This window comes from Martes martes, assembly GCF_963455335.1.
Source record: "Martes martes genome assembly, chromosome: 7".
Taxonomy (NCBI): domain Eukaryota; kingdom Metazoa; phylum Chordata; class Mammalia; order Carnivora; family Mustelidae; genus Martes; species Martes martes.
In genome coordinates, this window is record NC_137894.1 from 83,151,310 (window position 1) to 83,166,361 (window position 15,052).

General features: G+C 38.7%; 1 protein-coding gene across 2 annotated transcripts in view; it reads right to left on the reverse strand.

Moving 5' to 3' along the window:
• Positions 1–15,052, reverse strand: part of LOC308346176 (uncharacterized protein) — a 36,862-nt gene that overhangs the window by 11,039 nt on the left and 10,771 nt on the right. For both annotated transcript variants that reach the window (XM_080808852.1, XM_080808851.1), the window contains exons 2-5: positions 7,380–7,501; positions 5,649–5,787; positions 2,610–2,731; positions 345–455 (exon numbers count right to left, since the gene is read on the reverse strand). In XM_080808852.1, coding sequence (XP_080664978.1) covers positions 345–455; positions 2,610–2,731; positions 5,649–5,787; positions 7,380–7,501 — 494 coding nt within the window. The remainder of the gene's footprint in view (positions 1–344; positions 456–2,609; positions 2,732–5,648; positions 5,788–7,379; positions 7,502–15,052) is intronic.

Below are 15,052 nucleotides of genomic sequence, written 5' to 3' on the forward strand. Positions count from 1 at the left end.
CTTTATTGTTTTAAAGTACTAAGTCAACTCAATGTTCTACACATCAGCAACCAAGAATAAATCCGAAAAGATTTTCCAACTCTAATCCAGAAGAAACTTGACTAAATGATGCTATAAAACAGATAAGAGAATATATGTTTAAAAGGGTACCTTTAGTACAGCATAGGAAACATAGCCAATGATATTGCAATAGCATTGTAGGGTGACAGATGGTAGCTACACTCATGGTAAGCATTGTGTAACATAAAGACTTGCCAAATCACCATGTTGTACACCTGAAACTAATACAACATTGTGTCTCAACTGTACTTCATTAGTAAAGAAATACATAAATAAAAGGATACCTTTATTCTGTCAGTGAACTGGTATTTTTTTATGACCATTTCCTGCAACTGGCAAAAGTCTCCATTCAATTCTACTCCATATAGTTGCAGGGCTGAACTGTAAAGATAACCCTGAAAAAAATGAAGACATGATGCAAATGAATGAACTGTGAGTTCATTTTTTTTTTTTTTTAAAGATTTTATTTATTTATTTGACAGAGAGAGATCACAAGTAGGCAGAGAGGCAGGCAGAGAGAGAGGGAGAAGCAGGCTCCCCGCAGAGCAGAGAGCCCAATGTGGGGCTCAATCCCAGGACCCTGGGATCATGACCTGAGCCGAAGGCAGAGGCTTTAACCCTCTGAGCCACCCAGGTGCCCCTGTGAGTTCATTTTTATACCAAATTTTAAAAAATCAAACTTAAAAAAAATAGAATTCAATAAAGGAAAAATAAAATGAAAGATAAATAACGTGCAATATATGTAGAACTTACAACTTCAAGAATTTAAAGATTCTTACTGATCAAGACCTTAATTGTAGTTTGTCAATTTCCATTATTTAAAAGTAATTATATTTTGAAAGACTGATTTCTTACTTTTCCTGATAAAACTGTGCATTAAGTAATGCTGGAAATGAAAGAAGTAATCCCATACAGATTCTCTGTTTAATAGTCTATTTCTGTAATTTCTTGGGAAGGTACAGCAGGGGAAAGCAAGACAGGCATTAACCCATGGGGGATATAATGGAAAATCATGCAGTCTGACACTAGAGGAAGGCGGCCATAGATACGTCCTATTTGGCTTAGGGAAGTCAATCTGGCATCTGCCTAGTATAAACCACCAATTAGTTAACAAGGATAATCAAGAACTGACTAGATATTATTATGTATCCACAAAAAAGTAGTATGGATGGAAAGGTCGAGTCATGTTCTGAGTATTACTTTACATCAAGTAACACCCACATGTGAACCAAATTTGCATTTACAGCTCATGATAGATTTTTAGAATCTGTTCAACAGAGTGTAAGTAGGTACTCAAAAATTTTTTATTGACTGAATCAGTAACCATTTTAATATGGAGGAAAAATGAGACTATGTTTAAATTTCTTTTTCTTTTTTTTAAAAGACTTTATTTATTTATTTGATAGACAGAGATTGCAACTAGTCAGAGAGGCAGGCAGGGAGAGAGAGGAGGAAGCAGGCTCCCTGCTGAGCAGAGAGCCCGATGTGGGGCTCGAACTCAGGACCCTGGGATCATGACATGAGCCGAAGGCAGAGAGGCTTTAACCCACTGAGCCACCCAGGCGCCCCCTATGTTTAAATTTCTTAACGATGCCACGTAATGGCATAGCTGGGTTTCTTTCAGCTATGTGCTTTTCTAACAAATCAAAAAATGGACAAGAGTGGAGCAAATATGGTAAATAATCATAATCTCTAATGTCTTCCAAAAAAACCACTTGACAAACTGTATTTTCTATTATGGATATTATTCCTAATTATAGAATGAAAGCCTTAACGCTGATAAATAAACTAAGCACTAAAGAGTTAAGTGTTTCTGTATGGAGCAGGCAATGGATGCTGGGAACTGAGAATTTCTGGCCTGGGCCTCTACTGCTGTTGGCCACATGTTCTAACAAGTCTGCTAATGACAACCAGAAACCACATTTAAGTTTTTTGATAAAACCATTTAGGAACGTTACAAATAATCTGGATTTGAAATTTTTTTAAAAAAAGCCACATTGAAGTTATATTTCAGACACAAATGTCTACATTCAAACTTGAATCACAGAAAATTGGACCAAGATGTGTCCTTGGGAATCATTTAGTTTATTTACAGGTGAGGAACGTGAAGCCGGGAGTATTAAGTGACTTTGTTATGGCCGTATGCAATTTCCTAGGTCAAGTAAACTTTATAAGAGCTTTTTTAAAAAGATCTTACCAAAGCTATATACACTTACCAAAGTGTATAAAGTATACTATTTAACATATAGCACAAAGAAAACAGAGTTAGGAGGTCAACAGTGACTGACAAAATAACAAAAGTGTTTTGAGGTCACCTGCTTCTGCTTTGCTGATAGTCCTTCGTTCGTGTCACAGAGACAAACCAGTAAAGGAAATCAGAGAGCTGGCCTTTGAAATTCCAAATTCAGTATCATATTTTAACCTTATTATTCTGTTACTCTAATAAATAAAGCCAAGCTGTCACCTTGGATGGTGGCAGGCAAAACTGCTGCTAGCAGGAGGAGAAAGTATTTTCCAAATGTTGAATATGTCCACAAGCTGGACTTTACCCCATAAAGGACTGTTCCGAGCCTGGAGCCAACGTCAACCAAGACCTTTCCCGACAGATCAGGGAGTACATGATGATAAATGAACTTCAATTCCATGAGGGAGAAGGAATGAGAAATAAATCCTGGAGAATTAGAACAGAATAAACATCAAATTGTCAAATTTTGGTTGGGTACTAAACATTCAATTCTGTATTTCTAATTCTTTTATCCATATTTATAACGTGTATTTCATGTTTTTCTCTTCTAAACCAATGAAAGGTATTCGGAGACTATTTAGAAAATATTAACATGATAATTTTGCACTCATTCACTCTGAGCTATATTAGAGAAGAATAACCATGAAGTCTCTGACATTTATTTTTTATTTTTCAAGATTTATTTATTTATTTCAGACCTGGGCTGAAACCAAGGGTCAGACACCTAACTAACTGTGCCACCCAGGAGCCCCAAAGTCTGTGACATTTAAAAGGCCTCTAGGGAATAGCTACCCAGCAATGTGTCCCTATCATTATGCCCCTCACGTCCTTCTTGCTGTTGATTAGAAGGTCCTTATTTTTCCCTTCCTTTCCCTATGCCTGTTATTCCGTGGGATGCTCCCTAACTCCCATATCATCTGGCTTTCTCACTATACCCGAGAGCAACCACAGAATACCCCCTTACCACTGCATGTAGACTACCAAATGAATGACCATCTCTGGAGTTGAGCAATGTGGCAGCCCTGACCAACCTAAAATGTGTTCTGGAGTATAGGAAAGGGTGGTATGAAAGGAAGTGGAGGTACGCCCACCAATCATTCTTATTTCCCTTAGTTTAACTGTTACAATTTTTAATTGCTGCAAGCTTCCTAGACCAAATCAAATTATCTGGGAGAGCCTGAGTATATTTTTTAAAGACTTACAATATTATGTCCTACTTAATTTAATGGTCAGGAAGGAGAGAAACTTTGGCCATAACTAAGAGATGGTGGCAAAGAAAATGGAAGCAGGCAGGCTAATCTCTTGGAAGAAAATAAAGGGTATGACTGGGGATGGGGGTGGGCTTTGACCACCATAGACTTATCTGCCTAGAATCCTTATCCTCCCTACTCCCTGTCACATTAATGCTTCAGCCTTACATTAAAGTCATCATTAGTGTCTTATAGCTAGATAAGCTCCTTATCATATAAGGAAGGAGAGTTCCACAGATGATAGATTTTTCAGGTTCACTGTGGTTGTATGGGCTGGCCTGCATACCCAGTCACTATTTACAATCTGATTTCTATAGGAAAATGTATCCTAACTTTCAAATTTTTATTTGTCAAACATATCTCTTCTTTAAGCTTCTGTAAATCGGGGCACCTGGATGGCTCAGTGGGTTGAACGTCCAACTCTTGATTTTGGCTCAAGTAAGGATCTCAGGGTCATGGGACTGAGGCCCAAGTCAGGCTCTTCACTCAGGGGGGAATGTGTTGGAGACTGTCTCTCTCCCTCTGCCTCTCCCCATCCCTAAAATAAATAAATAAATCTTAAAAAAAAAAATCTTCTGTAAATCAGATCTGATATGGTACTACAGTTGTAATTCACTTCTTAGTTTTCCTTCTATTGCTCTTATCTAAGTCCTTTTCTATTCTGTGAATTATAACCACTTCACGTGGAAACTGTAAGTACTATCTAATAACAGAATCTTAAACAAGTAAATGAGGAAAGTTTAATCCCCAATTATAATAGAGATACAATATATTTGCATTAGTGGCATATTACAAATTTGGTAGCACTTAACTTTTGACAATGATGTTATTTAAGATCAGTAATAGAACATAAGATTACTTACCTGGAGAGGTAGGCCACTATAAGCAATAACTCCATATCTAAGTGACCAGGAAGACTGAAATAGTGTATCTAAAGTAATAGCCTAGGGGCACCTGGGTAGCTCAGTGGGTTAAGCCACTGCCTTTGGCTTAAGTTATAATCTCAGTGTCCTGGGATTGAGCACCACATTGGGCGCTCTGCTCAGCAGGGAGCCTGCTTCTCCCTCTCTCTCTGCCTCCCTCTCTGCCTACTTGTGATATCTATCTCTCTCTCTCTCTGTCAAATAAATAAATAAAATCTTTAAAAAAATAAAGTAATAGCCTAGATGATCATATCCAATTTGAACGCCAAATATATAAATATATATATATGTGTGTGTGTGTGTGTGTATATATATATATTTAAAAGATTTATTTATTTATTTGAGAGAGAGAGACAGAGCGTGCACGCATGTGCATGTGCATGAGTGGTAGGGAGGGCCAGAGGGAGAGGGAGAGAGAACCTCAAGCAGACTCCCTGCCTAATGTGGAGCCTGATGCAGGGCTCGATCCCACAACCCTGAGACCATGACCTGGGCTGAAATCAAGAGTCTGACCCTCAAATGACTGAGCCACCCAGGCACCCCTTAACAAAGAGTTAACATATTTGTAGCATGAGGTCAGTCTAGTTTCCCATTTGGGACCCAGGTGCTGCATCTGAGGGGCAAAGATGCAGGAGACCTTTTGTCACTAGAGTTGTCCTCTGTTATGGATTGGAGATGTTCTACCAGGTCAAATCAAGGCCTGAACAGACCTTTCTCAAGACTATCTCTGGCCTCTGAATCCATGCCTATCCAACAATATCTGCCTTCTCAAGTTGATGCTTTTATTGGGACATTTCAGCCCCCTTGCAGTTATAGTTCTCATTCTAAGTGAACCAGTATTGTGGTTTACCTCTGAATCTCTTTGAAGTAAGGAAAGTATAAGTTGGTTTCCCTAAACGCAGTCACTTGTGATTAGTTTCTGGACCTGAAAAGTCACCTCTGATTAAACAGTTTCTGTGAAAAGCAGAGCTGCTCTCCTTGGTGACATCCAGTGGCCTAGCTTCCCTGGACAATATTGCACTTTGGTCTCCCTAACCTCAATAATTGGTAATGGCTATGCTGCATGGTTGGCCTTTTCCTTTCAAAAAACTCTGAATGACTTGGTCAAGAATTTGTGTTCTGGTGACATGTATACGCACAGTCGCCAGGTTTGCATACTCGAGGGCCTACCTAAAGGAGCCGTCTGGTGTGAGCCGCACACCATGCAGTAGTTTCTGCTCATTTTTCCTTCCTCACATAATGAATCAATAAAGTCTTCATCATAAAGGAATGCATCAACGTGAACTGTGGGTTCTGGCTGCTGCCGTATCTGGTGGAGAGAAGAACTTCAAAAGAAACGAAGTACAAAGGAGTCTCTTTTCATTGCTAAATAAGGCAAAACATCAGTGGTTCATATGCTAAAATTCTGAGAGCAACAAGACACAGAAAGACAAGTTTCATTTATCGCAGAGCCATCCTACTCTTCTTTCTGGTTTTTTGTTTTTGTTTTTGTTTTGTGAAACACTAGCAACTTTTAATTTGACCTGTAATGATACAAAACATGGCTAGGCGAAATATATAAAATTTGAGTTTAAGGAGTATTTCCGTGACTATCTTGTCCATCCTGGGTTGTACATTTTACGAATAAAGAAACTTGTACTCGGAGATTTCTCTAAAGAAATGACCATGAGAGAGGAAAGAACTGAAACTAATAACCAGGTCTCCTAAGTCCTGTGTATCAGTGACTGACCCATCAAAATACTTAGCAGTAAGCTCTGCCCAGAGGCAGAGTTTTCAAATAATTAAAACATCGGTAAAATTTCATGCTTACAATTGAACAGCCCTTTATTAATACTGGTAATACATGATATAACAGCAAGTGGCTATGAAGAATAAAATGTCTGATTCCTTTCACCTTAACTATGATAAAGAACCAACCTATCTCCTTAGAGACCTATAAAATTGTATCTACACCTACCATACACACACATCTATATTTTAAGTGTGTAAAATGTATGGACATACACAAGGACTAGATGGAAATAATGGAAGATACAAACAGTTTGTTAGGAGAGGGGATTATGGGTCAAACATTACATTCGATGAACACTTTTTGTTTCATATATTTTGGTATATCATGTTACTGATAGGAATGACTTATTAAAAACATCCAAACTATACTACAAATATTGCTCTCAGTTTTCAAACTATCCGCTATTTTCCACCTCTGGGAATGACTCTGACTGACTGGATATTATTAAGATTTGCTAAGTGCTCACAATGTGCACAGCACTATTGAAAATCTACAGGATCCGGTTCCTCTGCTTCAGAATCTACACAGTGAAAAACCACATTGAGGGCTGCTGTTTTCAGATTGGTGGGAGAAGAGATTATTATCAGCTTTGTTTCAGGGAACAATATTCCTAGCATATGCACTCCAGAAGAGTTGACATTTGAAGGGGCCTGAATGAGGGGGTTGTCTAGAGAAGAAAAATGAGAACTTCTTTTAGGAATGAAGGAACAGAATTTGCAAAAACTGTACAGCACAAAAGGAGGAGAAGGAAACAAAGAGATGAATTTCACCTTTGATAAAAGTGAGGGATATTGAACAGGAAAGAGAAAACCAGGACAATGATGGAGACAGGTCCAGATTACTGTTGGGCCTTGTTTTTTGGAGGGGAGGGAGGGGACACTGAGTGGGTAGGAGCTGAGTGCTGGCAAACAGGATGCCCTGAAAAATACCTGTTGAATGAATGGGGAGCCAGAGGACTATGGACTCAAAAGAATTAGGGACATCATTGAAGCACCAAATGAAAAACTGTATAAAGCAGAATTCAGGACTAACTGGATCAGAGAGGCTCTGGGATTAGGGAAGAATAGGAGAAGCCTCAAGTAGCACTAAGAGTAAATTAATGTATTTACTTTTTGGAGGGCTAGATGTTCTGAGGAAAGCATGGTTTCTAGAGGTAAGCAATTCCGAAGGTCCTCTGCTATGTTCTTCAGCATAGTGTCGTTATTATCTTCAGTGAATTCATCAAAGTCTCCTGAAAAAAAAAAGGAGAGAAATATCTTTTTTATGGTTTTGGTCATACCTAGGCTAAGTGAACAGAATGGCCATATTTTCCACCATCAATTATACCATCAAATTTTTCTTTTTTTTTTTAAGATTTTATTTATTTATTTGACAGAGAGAGATCACAAGTGCCTGCCTGCAGAGAGGCAGGCAGAGAGAGAGGGGGAAGCAGGCTCCCCGCTGAGCAGAGAGCCCTATGCGGGGCTTGATCCCAAGACCCTGAGATCATGACCTAGGCCAAAGGCAGAGGCTTAACCCACTGAATCACCTAGGGGGCCCATAGCATCAATTTATAGCAATAAATAAACCTTTCAGCTAATGAAATATCTAAATTGTAACAAATATTTCACTTCAAATATTGAGTTTTTCCTTTTCCTAAACTGCTTGAAAATACAAAACTACAAACAAAAACAAAAATACAAAAAATATTTCAGCCTGTCTGAGAAAAACAAAAGTACTTAAAAACTATATATATTTATATGTCATATATATATATACTATAATACTATATATAGTATTTTAACTATTTTTACTCAAGAACAGTACAGTCATTGGTTTGTAGGGTCTTAAACTCACCAGTAAGTAGTTAAGTATTCTTTCTCTCACTATGCAGATCTGAGAAGTACAGGAAGCATCACAGAAATTACTAAGATAACTTTAATCTGAATACCCCTGACTCCAATAAAATGTACCTAAGACTCTAGATAATAAGCACTAACAGCTGACACCAACTATATAATAAACTTTACAATAAACATGTGGCTCTGCTGCACTTGAGCAGCAGATAAGTGATCATTAAAAGAGCATATTTCTGGGGGTGCCTGGCTGGCTTGGTCAATGGAGCCTATGACCCTTGATCTCGGGGTCATGAGTTCAAGCCCCTAGTTGGGTGTAGACGTTACTTTAAAAAAAAAAAAAAAAAAAGGAAACATAAAGGCTATTTATGATGGCTATGGTGTACTTTTGGATGATCTGGCAAAAAAGGGGAGGGGGAGGCAACAGAAGGAAGAGTGTGTGAAGCAATCAAGATGGAGGTTTGGTTGAGATTGACGGCTGTTGAATCCAGGCAAGGGTATAAAAGCGGTGTTCATTGTTTGTTGTTTCTACTTTTCTGTGTGTTTAATTTTTTTTGGTTCTAAAACAATATTATTTCTAAGGAGCTCATATGTAATTTTAAATAGAATGTGACTCATCTGAAAGTAAAATACTCCTAAAGTTAGCTACTGGAGTCTGGGATGCCAAAGGTAGACTAGAAAGCGCTACTAATGAAAATAGTTCACCTTTCTCTTAAAACACTTTCTTATATTTTTTGCTAGAATAACAGCACCTCAAGGAGATTGTTTCTTACTCTGTTTTAAATTTTTTTAAGATGATTTATTCATTTGACACAGAGAGAGAGGGAGTGAGCACAAGCAGGGGGAGTGGCAGGCAGGCAAAGGGAGAAGGAGAAGCTGACTCCTTGGGGAGCAAGGAGCCTGATCCGGGGCTCGATCCCAGGACCCCGGGATCATGACCTGAGTTGAAGGCAGACGCTTAACCGACTTGAGTCACCCAGGCACCCCGCTTACTCTGTTTTAAAATAATTGTAGAAGGAAAACAAGGAGATCCTGAAGAAAATGTCATCTGTCTCCATATCCCCTGCCCCAAATCTTTGGTTGTTTTTAAGTAAGCTCATGATTTCATTCTTAAACAAAAAATAATACGAGTTGGTACAGAATGCTATTTTCATGTCACTAATAATGATTAAAAGTTACAAAGCAGGCCAACAGCAGCACAGGGAAATAAATGGAGGTTTTCTGCTTTTACATAAGGGTACTCTTCTTTTTGGCAATACTCCTCTGTGCCCTATATACAAAGGATCTTTCTCTGCATAACTTCTCATTGAGCAACAGTAGCGAATAAAAGATTTGGCTCTCTGAACTGATGCGGGAAGGCCTTTGAAGCCCCTTTTTTTCCCCTTGCCTATTTAGCACCATGTTCTAAACTGTTGCTTCAAATTATTTCTAGAAGAAGGCAGAATATAAATTACAGAGAAACAAAAATACTATTAAAATTCATTTCAAATTGTTTCAGGTGGAACTTAAATGCGTTTTTCAAGAAAACTGGACTTTTTAATTGTATTTGTAAAATCTAATTAAATTTTCTCAAGGTGCTAATTAAACATTTATTTCTTTAAGTAATCTCTACACCCAACCTGGGGCTCAAACTCACGACCCTGAGATCAAGAGATGAAGCTCCTCCGACTGAGCCAGCCAGGCGCCCCACAAGGTGTTAATTAATACCTAACATGTGTTTAGCTTCCTTCCCTCCACAGATAGATAGAACACTGTCTGGGAGCCTCTATGACTCACATTTAATTCTAATAATATCACTCCCACTGGTGATCCTTAGCAGGTTCTCTCAATTTGTACATGATATAACTAGAGAAGGCAATAAAAATGTCATTATGTTAAACTAAACTATTTCCTATCCCAAATTCTTTGGACTTAATTCTTTTTTTTTTTTTTAATAAGGATTTTATTTATTTATTTGACAGACAGAGATCAGAAGTAGGGAGAGAGGCAGGCAGAGAGAGAGAGGGGGAAGCAGGCTCGCCACTGAGTAGAGAGCCTGATGCGGGGCTCGATCCCAGGACCCTGAGATCATGACCTGAGCTGAAGGCAGAGGCTTTAACCCACTGAGCCACCCAGGCGCCCCTGGACTTAATTCTGTAACATAAAAAGCCACGTTAATAAAACAGTTTTGCTGTAGGTCTGCCTTACAAAATGAGTCTTACAGTGAGAAGGGAACTTATATTATGACTGATTACCAAACGGCCCATCCATCTGATACATATATACTGGTTGTTTAGTCTTTGCTTGAACACATTCAGGCCGGCATTTCTTTCTCATGCAGAGCCCCAATCTGCCCCTCCATAACGACATTAACTCATTTTTCCAGTTTCAGCCTGAGAGGAATCATCATGTTTAATGCTATACAACATTTCCCAAATGAACCCTTCAGGCCTGCTAGACTTGGTGCAGTGCTTTTCACAGGACATTTAATCCTAAGAATCCTATAGATGATACTACGATCATTTCTATTCTATAACAACAGCAACAAAAAAAACCTGAGGTCAGAGGTTAAGTTACTTGCCTCAGGTCATATTGGCCAGAAAGGGGTGGAGCTGGGGTTTGAATGCAGGTCTTAGCCCGAACTCTTTTTTTTTTTCTTTTGAGGTTTTATTTATTATTTATTATTTATTATTATTTATTTATTAAGACACCATGTGGGGCTCGAACTCATAACCTCGAGATCAAGAGTTGCATGTGTGCTCCTCTGAGCCAGTGAAGCACCCCCTTAGTCCGAACTCTTCATCACTACACCATACAGGCTCGCTAAGGTAGCTGTTAGTAGTCCTCCTGCCACTACCGAAGTTTTCTCTTCTCCCCACCTCAGACCAGACAATTCTCCACTGGATGCCGCAGCCACATTCTTTGCCATTAGCTTGCTGTCTTCTGGACTTGTTCAACAGAACTCTTTAAATGCGGCTCTGCAAGCAACACTGGCGATCTGGTTCTCTCATCCATGACTACCTCAGTTTATTCTCTTCTGTCACGCTGTAGCATCTAAGGCCCTAAGAACTACTGCTACTAGGTGATTAATAAATAGATTTGGAAGGGGTGCCGGTGGCAGTGGAAGCCAATCATAGGTAAATCGTATGTAAAGACTTGAACAATCATATGTAAAGAATGAGGAAACTGGAACAATGACAGACGGGAATGGCTGCAAATTCTGAACTATCACAGCAGATTTCCAGCTGTCTGAAACACGTTTATCTGAGAGTCAATACCCAATTAACAGGAGCATCACCAGTCAAGATGAGAGATACTAAGAAACTGTATATTAAATTCAGCCATTCCAAAAAGGTAGTGTTAAATGAAGACTGCATTCAATACCAAGGATGTCAGGTGAAAATGAGAACTGACTGGTACCCCTTACCCCGGACAGCAAACTCTGATTCAACCACCCACACGCAAGGGTGAAAGGAGATTTGTTCGTTTACAGCAATGATTCTTCACCATGGCTCTCGTCAAAGGGGATCTGCATATGGGATTTATGTGAGCTTTGCAGGGCCCAGAGTTGTATGCTTGGTTGTATATATAAATATATATGCTTTTCTAGGAGAAAAGTTTTATTTATTTATTTATTTATTTATTTATTTGACAGAGATCACAAGTAGGCAGAGAGGCAGGCAGAGAGAGAGAGAGGGAAGCCGAGCAGAGAGCCCGATGCGGGGCTCGATCCCAGGATCCTGGGATCATGACCTGAGCCGAAGGCAGAGGCTTTAACCCACTGAGCCACCCAGATGCCCCTAGGAAGAAAGTTCTAAAGAAAGTTCTAAAGTTCTAAAGAACTAAAGTTCTTCAGTAATTATAGCTAATATTACTGAGCACTATATGTAAGGCACTGTGGAAATTTTTAGTGCAAGAAGGCTAAAATTAGCTTTACTATCTGTAGTGGCTGGCAAATAACTTCTGAAAAGAGCAGCAAAACATTTTTGCCCTAATAATGGCTGTGCAGGTCAAAAAAGCATGATATGATAGGATATTAATGAAGTGTATAAAACTGGAATTCGCTTAACATTTTATTTACTGTTATTAAATTCCTTAAAACATTATTTCTAAAGGCTCTGCAATATTCTACTATTGTATATTTAATTAACCACTTGCTGCTCCTAATACACATTTAGATATACTAATAATTGTGAAAAATTAAGACACTACATCTGACATTTTGGCATCCATCATCTCTTTGCATTTCTGATCATTTCCTTACCATCAATGCTCAGAAGTAGAAGTACTTAAACATTTTTTAAAGATTCTTGCTACATATTGTCAAATTTATTCCCTGAAAGAGTAGACCCATTTATTTTAAGAGAAAAGAATACGGGTCTCATTAAACCCTTGCAGCACTAAATGTTACCATAAAAAACAAACTCTGTTGTTTTAATTTGCATTTCTTTAATTACTGGTGAGGCTGACATCTTTTAACATGTGTAATAGCTATTTCAGAATGTGTGGTAACAGTATTATGCTTGGAAAAAGATTAAAGAAAGGTGTTAATCAGTGGCCTGACAGTAAAGTTCTCAAATTACACATGTAGGTGGAAGGGAGCAGAAGAAAAGCTTCTCTAAAGGGCAAAATTTATTCTTTCAAAATTTCCTGGTTATTTTTAAAGAGACATATGAGGAAGCAGCTATCACTGAACCTGACAGCCTATGAATCAAACCTCACTTTTTTATATCTAGTCAAGTATCAAGTCCTACCCCTTTTGCTTGTAAATCCTACTTCCTCTTTATTCCCACTTCAACTACCTCATAGCCACAGTCTGGATCTCACACTTGGATACCATACCATGACAAACTCATAACTAGCTCCTTGATATTGGTTTTCCCCCACTATAAAATACCTTGTACATCTATTATAAACTAATCTCACTGAAACCTCTCTTTTTTTCCTAAGGTTTTTTTTTTTTTTCCAAGTAATCTCCACACCAACATGGGGCTTGAATTTACAACCCGGAGATTAAGAGTCACATGTGCCACCAAGTGAACCAGCCAGGCATCCCAAACCTCACTTTCATGTCACTTGTTTCCCTTAAAATTTTGGACATTTTTCTACTGTTCAACCTAGCAAATCTCACTCTCTATATCAGCAGAGCCTACCCATCCTATTTTCTATTCTCATCACCCCCTGACATAATTTCTCCTCAAGACAGGCAAATCTTCCCAGTTGTTTTCCATAGCCCTTCCTGTTCATACTGTTCCTTTCAACTGCATGATCTTGCCCTTTGCATTAAGGGCCTGTCCAAGTTATTTTGTCCCCATGAGTTTTTTTTCTCCAAGAGGTTTTATGCTCCATTTCTGGCTTTAACTCACCCATATCCTTACCTTTAATGACTTACAGTGCATAATTAAACACAGGGTTATATATTACCTATTATTCATTCATATCATATATTATTCTTGAAGTCCCTATACAAATTTTAAAAATTTATTGAGGGGACTTCTGGTCCCAGACAAGATGGCAACTTTCCTCCCTTTCCCCTGTTCTTCCCCTCTAACGACAACTAAATACACTGGAAATACTTCAACAGGCAATTATGAAGACTCTGAAAGCTAGAAAGAAAAGGTAAACTGTCTAGGAGTCTTAGGACTTAAGAAAGGTCACAGTAGGGAGTTGCCTGGGTTTTCTTTTTATCTTCCATGTAGCTTAGACTGGACACCAAAGAGACCTGCATCCCAGAACCACTAACAGGCACAGGGGGAAGAAAAAAGAACTAAGAAAAGCTTGCTGTCTCTTGCCAAAGCCTGGTAAAGGAGGAAGAACAACAGGAGACCCACTGAGGAACCCTAAGTCCCACTCCACACCTGGGGCAGTAGCAGACTATCCAGTCTCCAGGCCCTCTACCCAGGGGCATAAATAGATCCAGGTCTGGCATCTCCTAGCCATCGGCCCAGTGGTGGAGAACAAAACAGGCCCTGAATTGCTTGTTCCCCTACCCCCACTAGCGGAAGGCAGCTCAGCGAGACAGGGTAGCCCAGTCTTTCCCCAGGTGGGTTATACTAGCATAGATTCAACAAGAAATGCTGCAGTGCCAAAGAACAAAGCAGAGCTGAAGAGCACTCGAGGACACTGAAAACTAAATTGCTATCAGGCCAAGAACCAATAAGTTAAAACTAGGCACGGCAACTGCCTATTAAGATAAAAAATCTGAGTAAGAACAAGAGCATAAGACAAGATGGCAACTTGGGATATTACAGATATACCAAAATATCAGGAATACAATCAAAATTATCCTAGTATAATGGAATATCAGTTATCATACAAAGAACAGGAAAAATAATCGTTTGATTCATAATCTGAATCTGACATTCTTTGGATGATATATCCAATATCCAAGTGAACCAGAATTTGATTATCAGAGAAGGATTTTAAGCAACCATCACAAAAATGTTTCAATAAGCAATTATGAATTTTACCAAGTTAAAAAAATAGAAAATCTCAGCAAAGAAATGGAAGTTAAAGAATGAAATGCAAATTATAAAACTGAAATACACAATAATCAAAATTTAAAAAACATGCCGGATGGGCTTAATAGTAGAGATGACAGAGGACGGAACCACCGAACTTGAGGACAGACATAAAATTTACTCCATCTGACCAACAGAGAAAACAGAATGAATTAAAGAATAGAGCCTCAGAGATCTGTGGGTCAACAACAAAAGATCTAATATTAGTATCAGAGTTGCAGAAGTGGGAGAAAGAGTGTGGGTCTGAAAAGCATTTGAAGAAATATAGCTAAAACTCCCCCAAATTTGGTTTTTAAGAAACTGAGAAACTCCATATAGGATAGACCCAAAGAAATCCACACAAGGACATATCATAATTAAACTTCTGAAAATAAAAGACAAAGAACAAACCTTAAAATCAGAGAAATGATTCACTCTCTGTAGGCAAATACCCATTTGAACGACAGT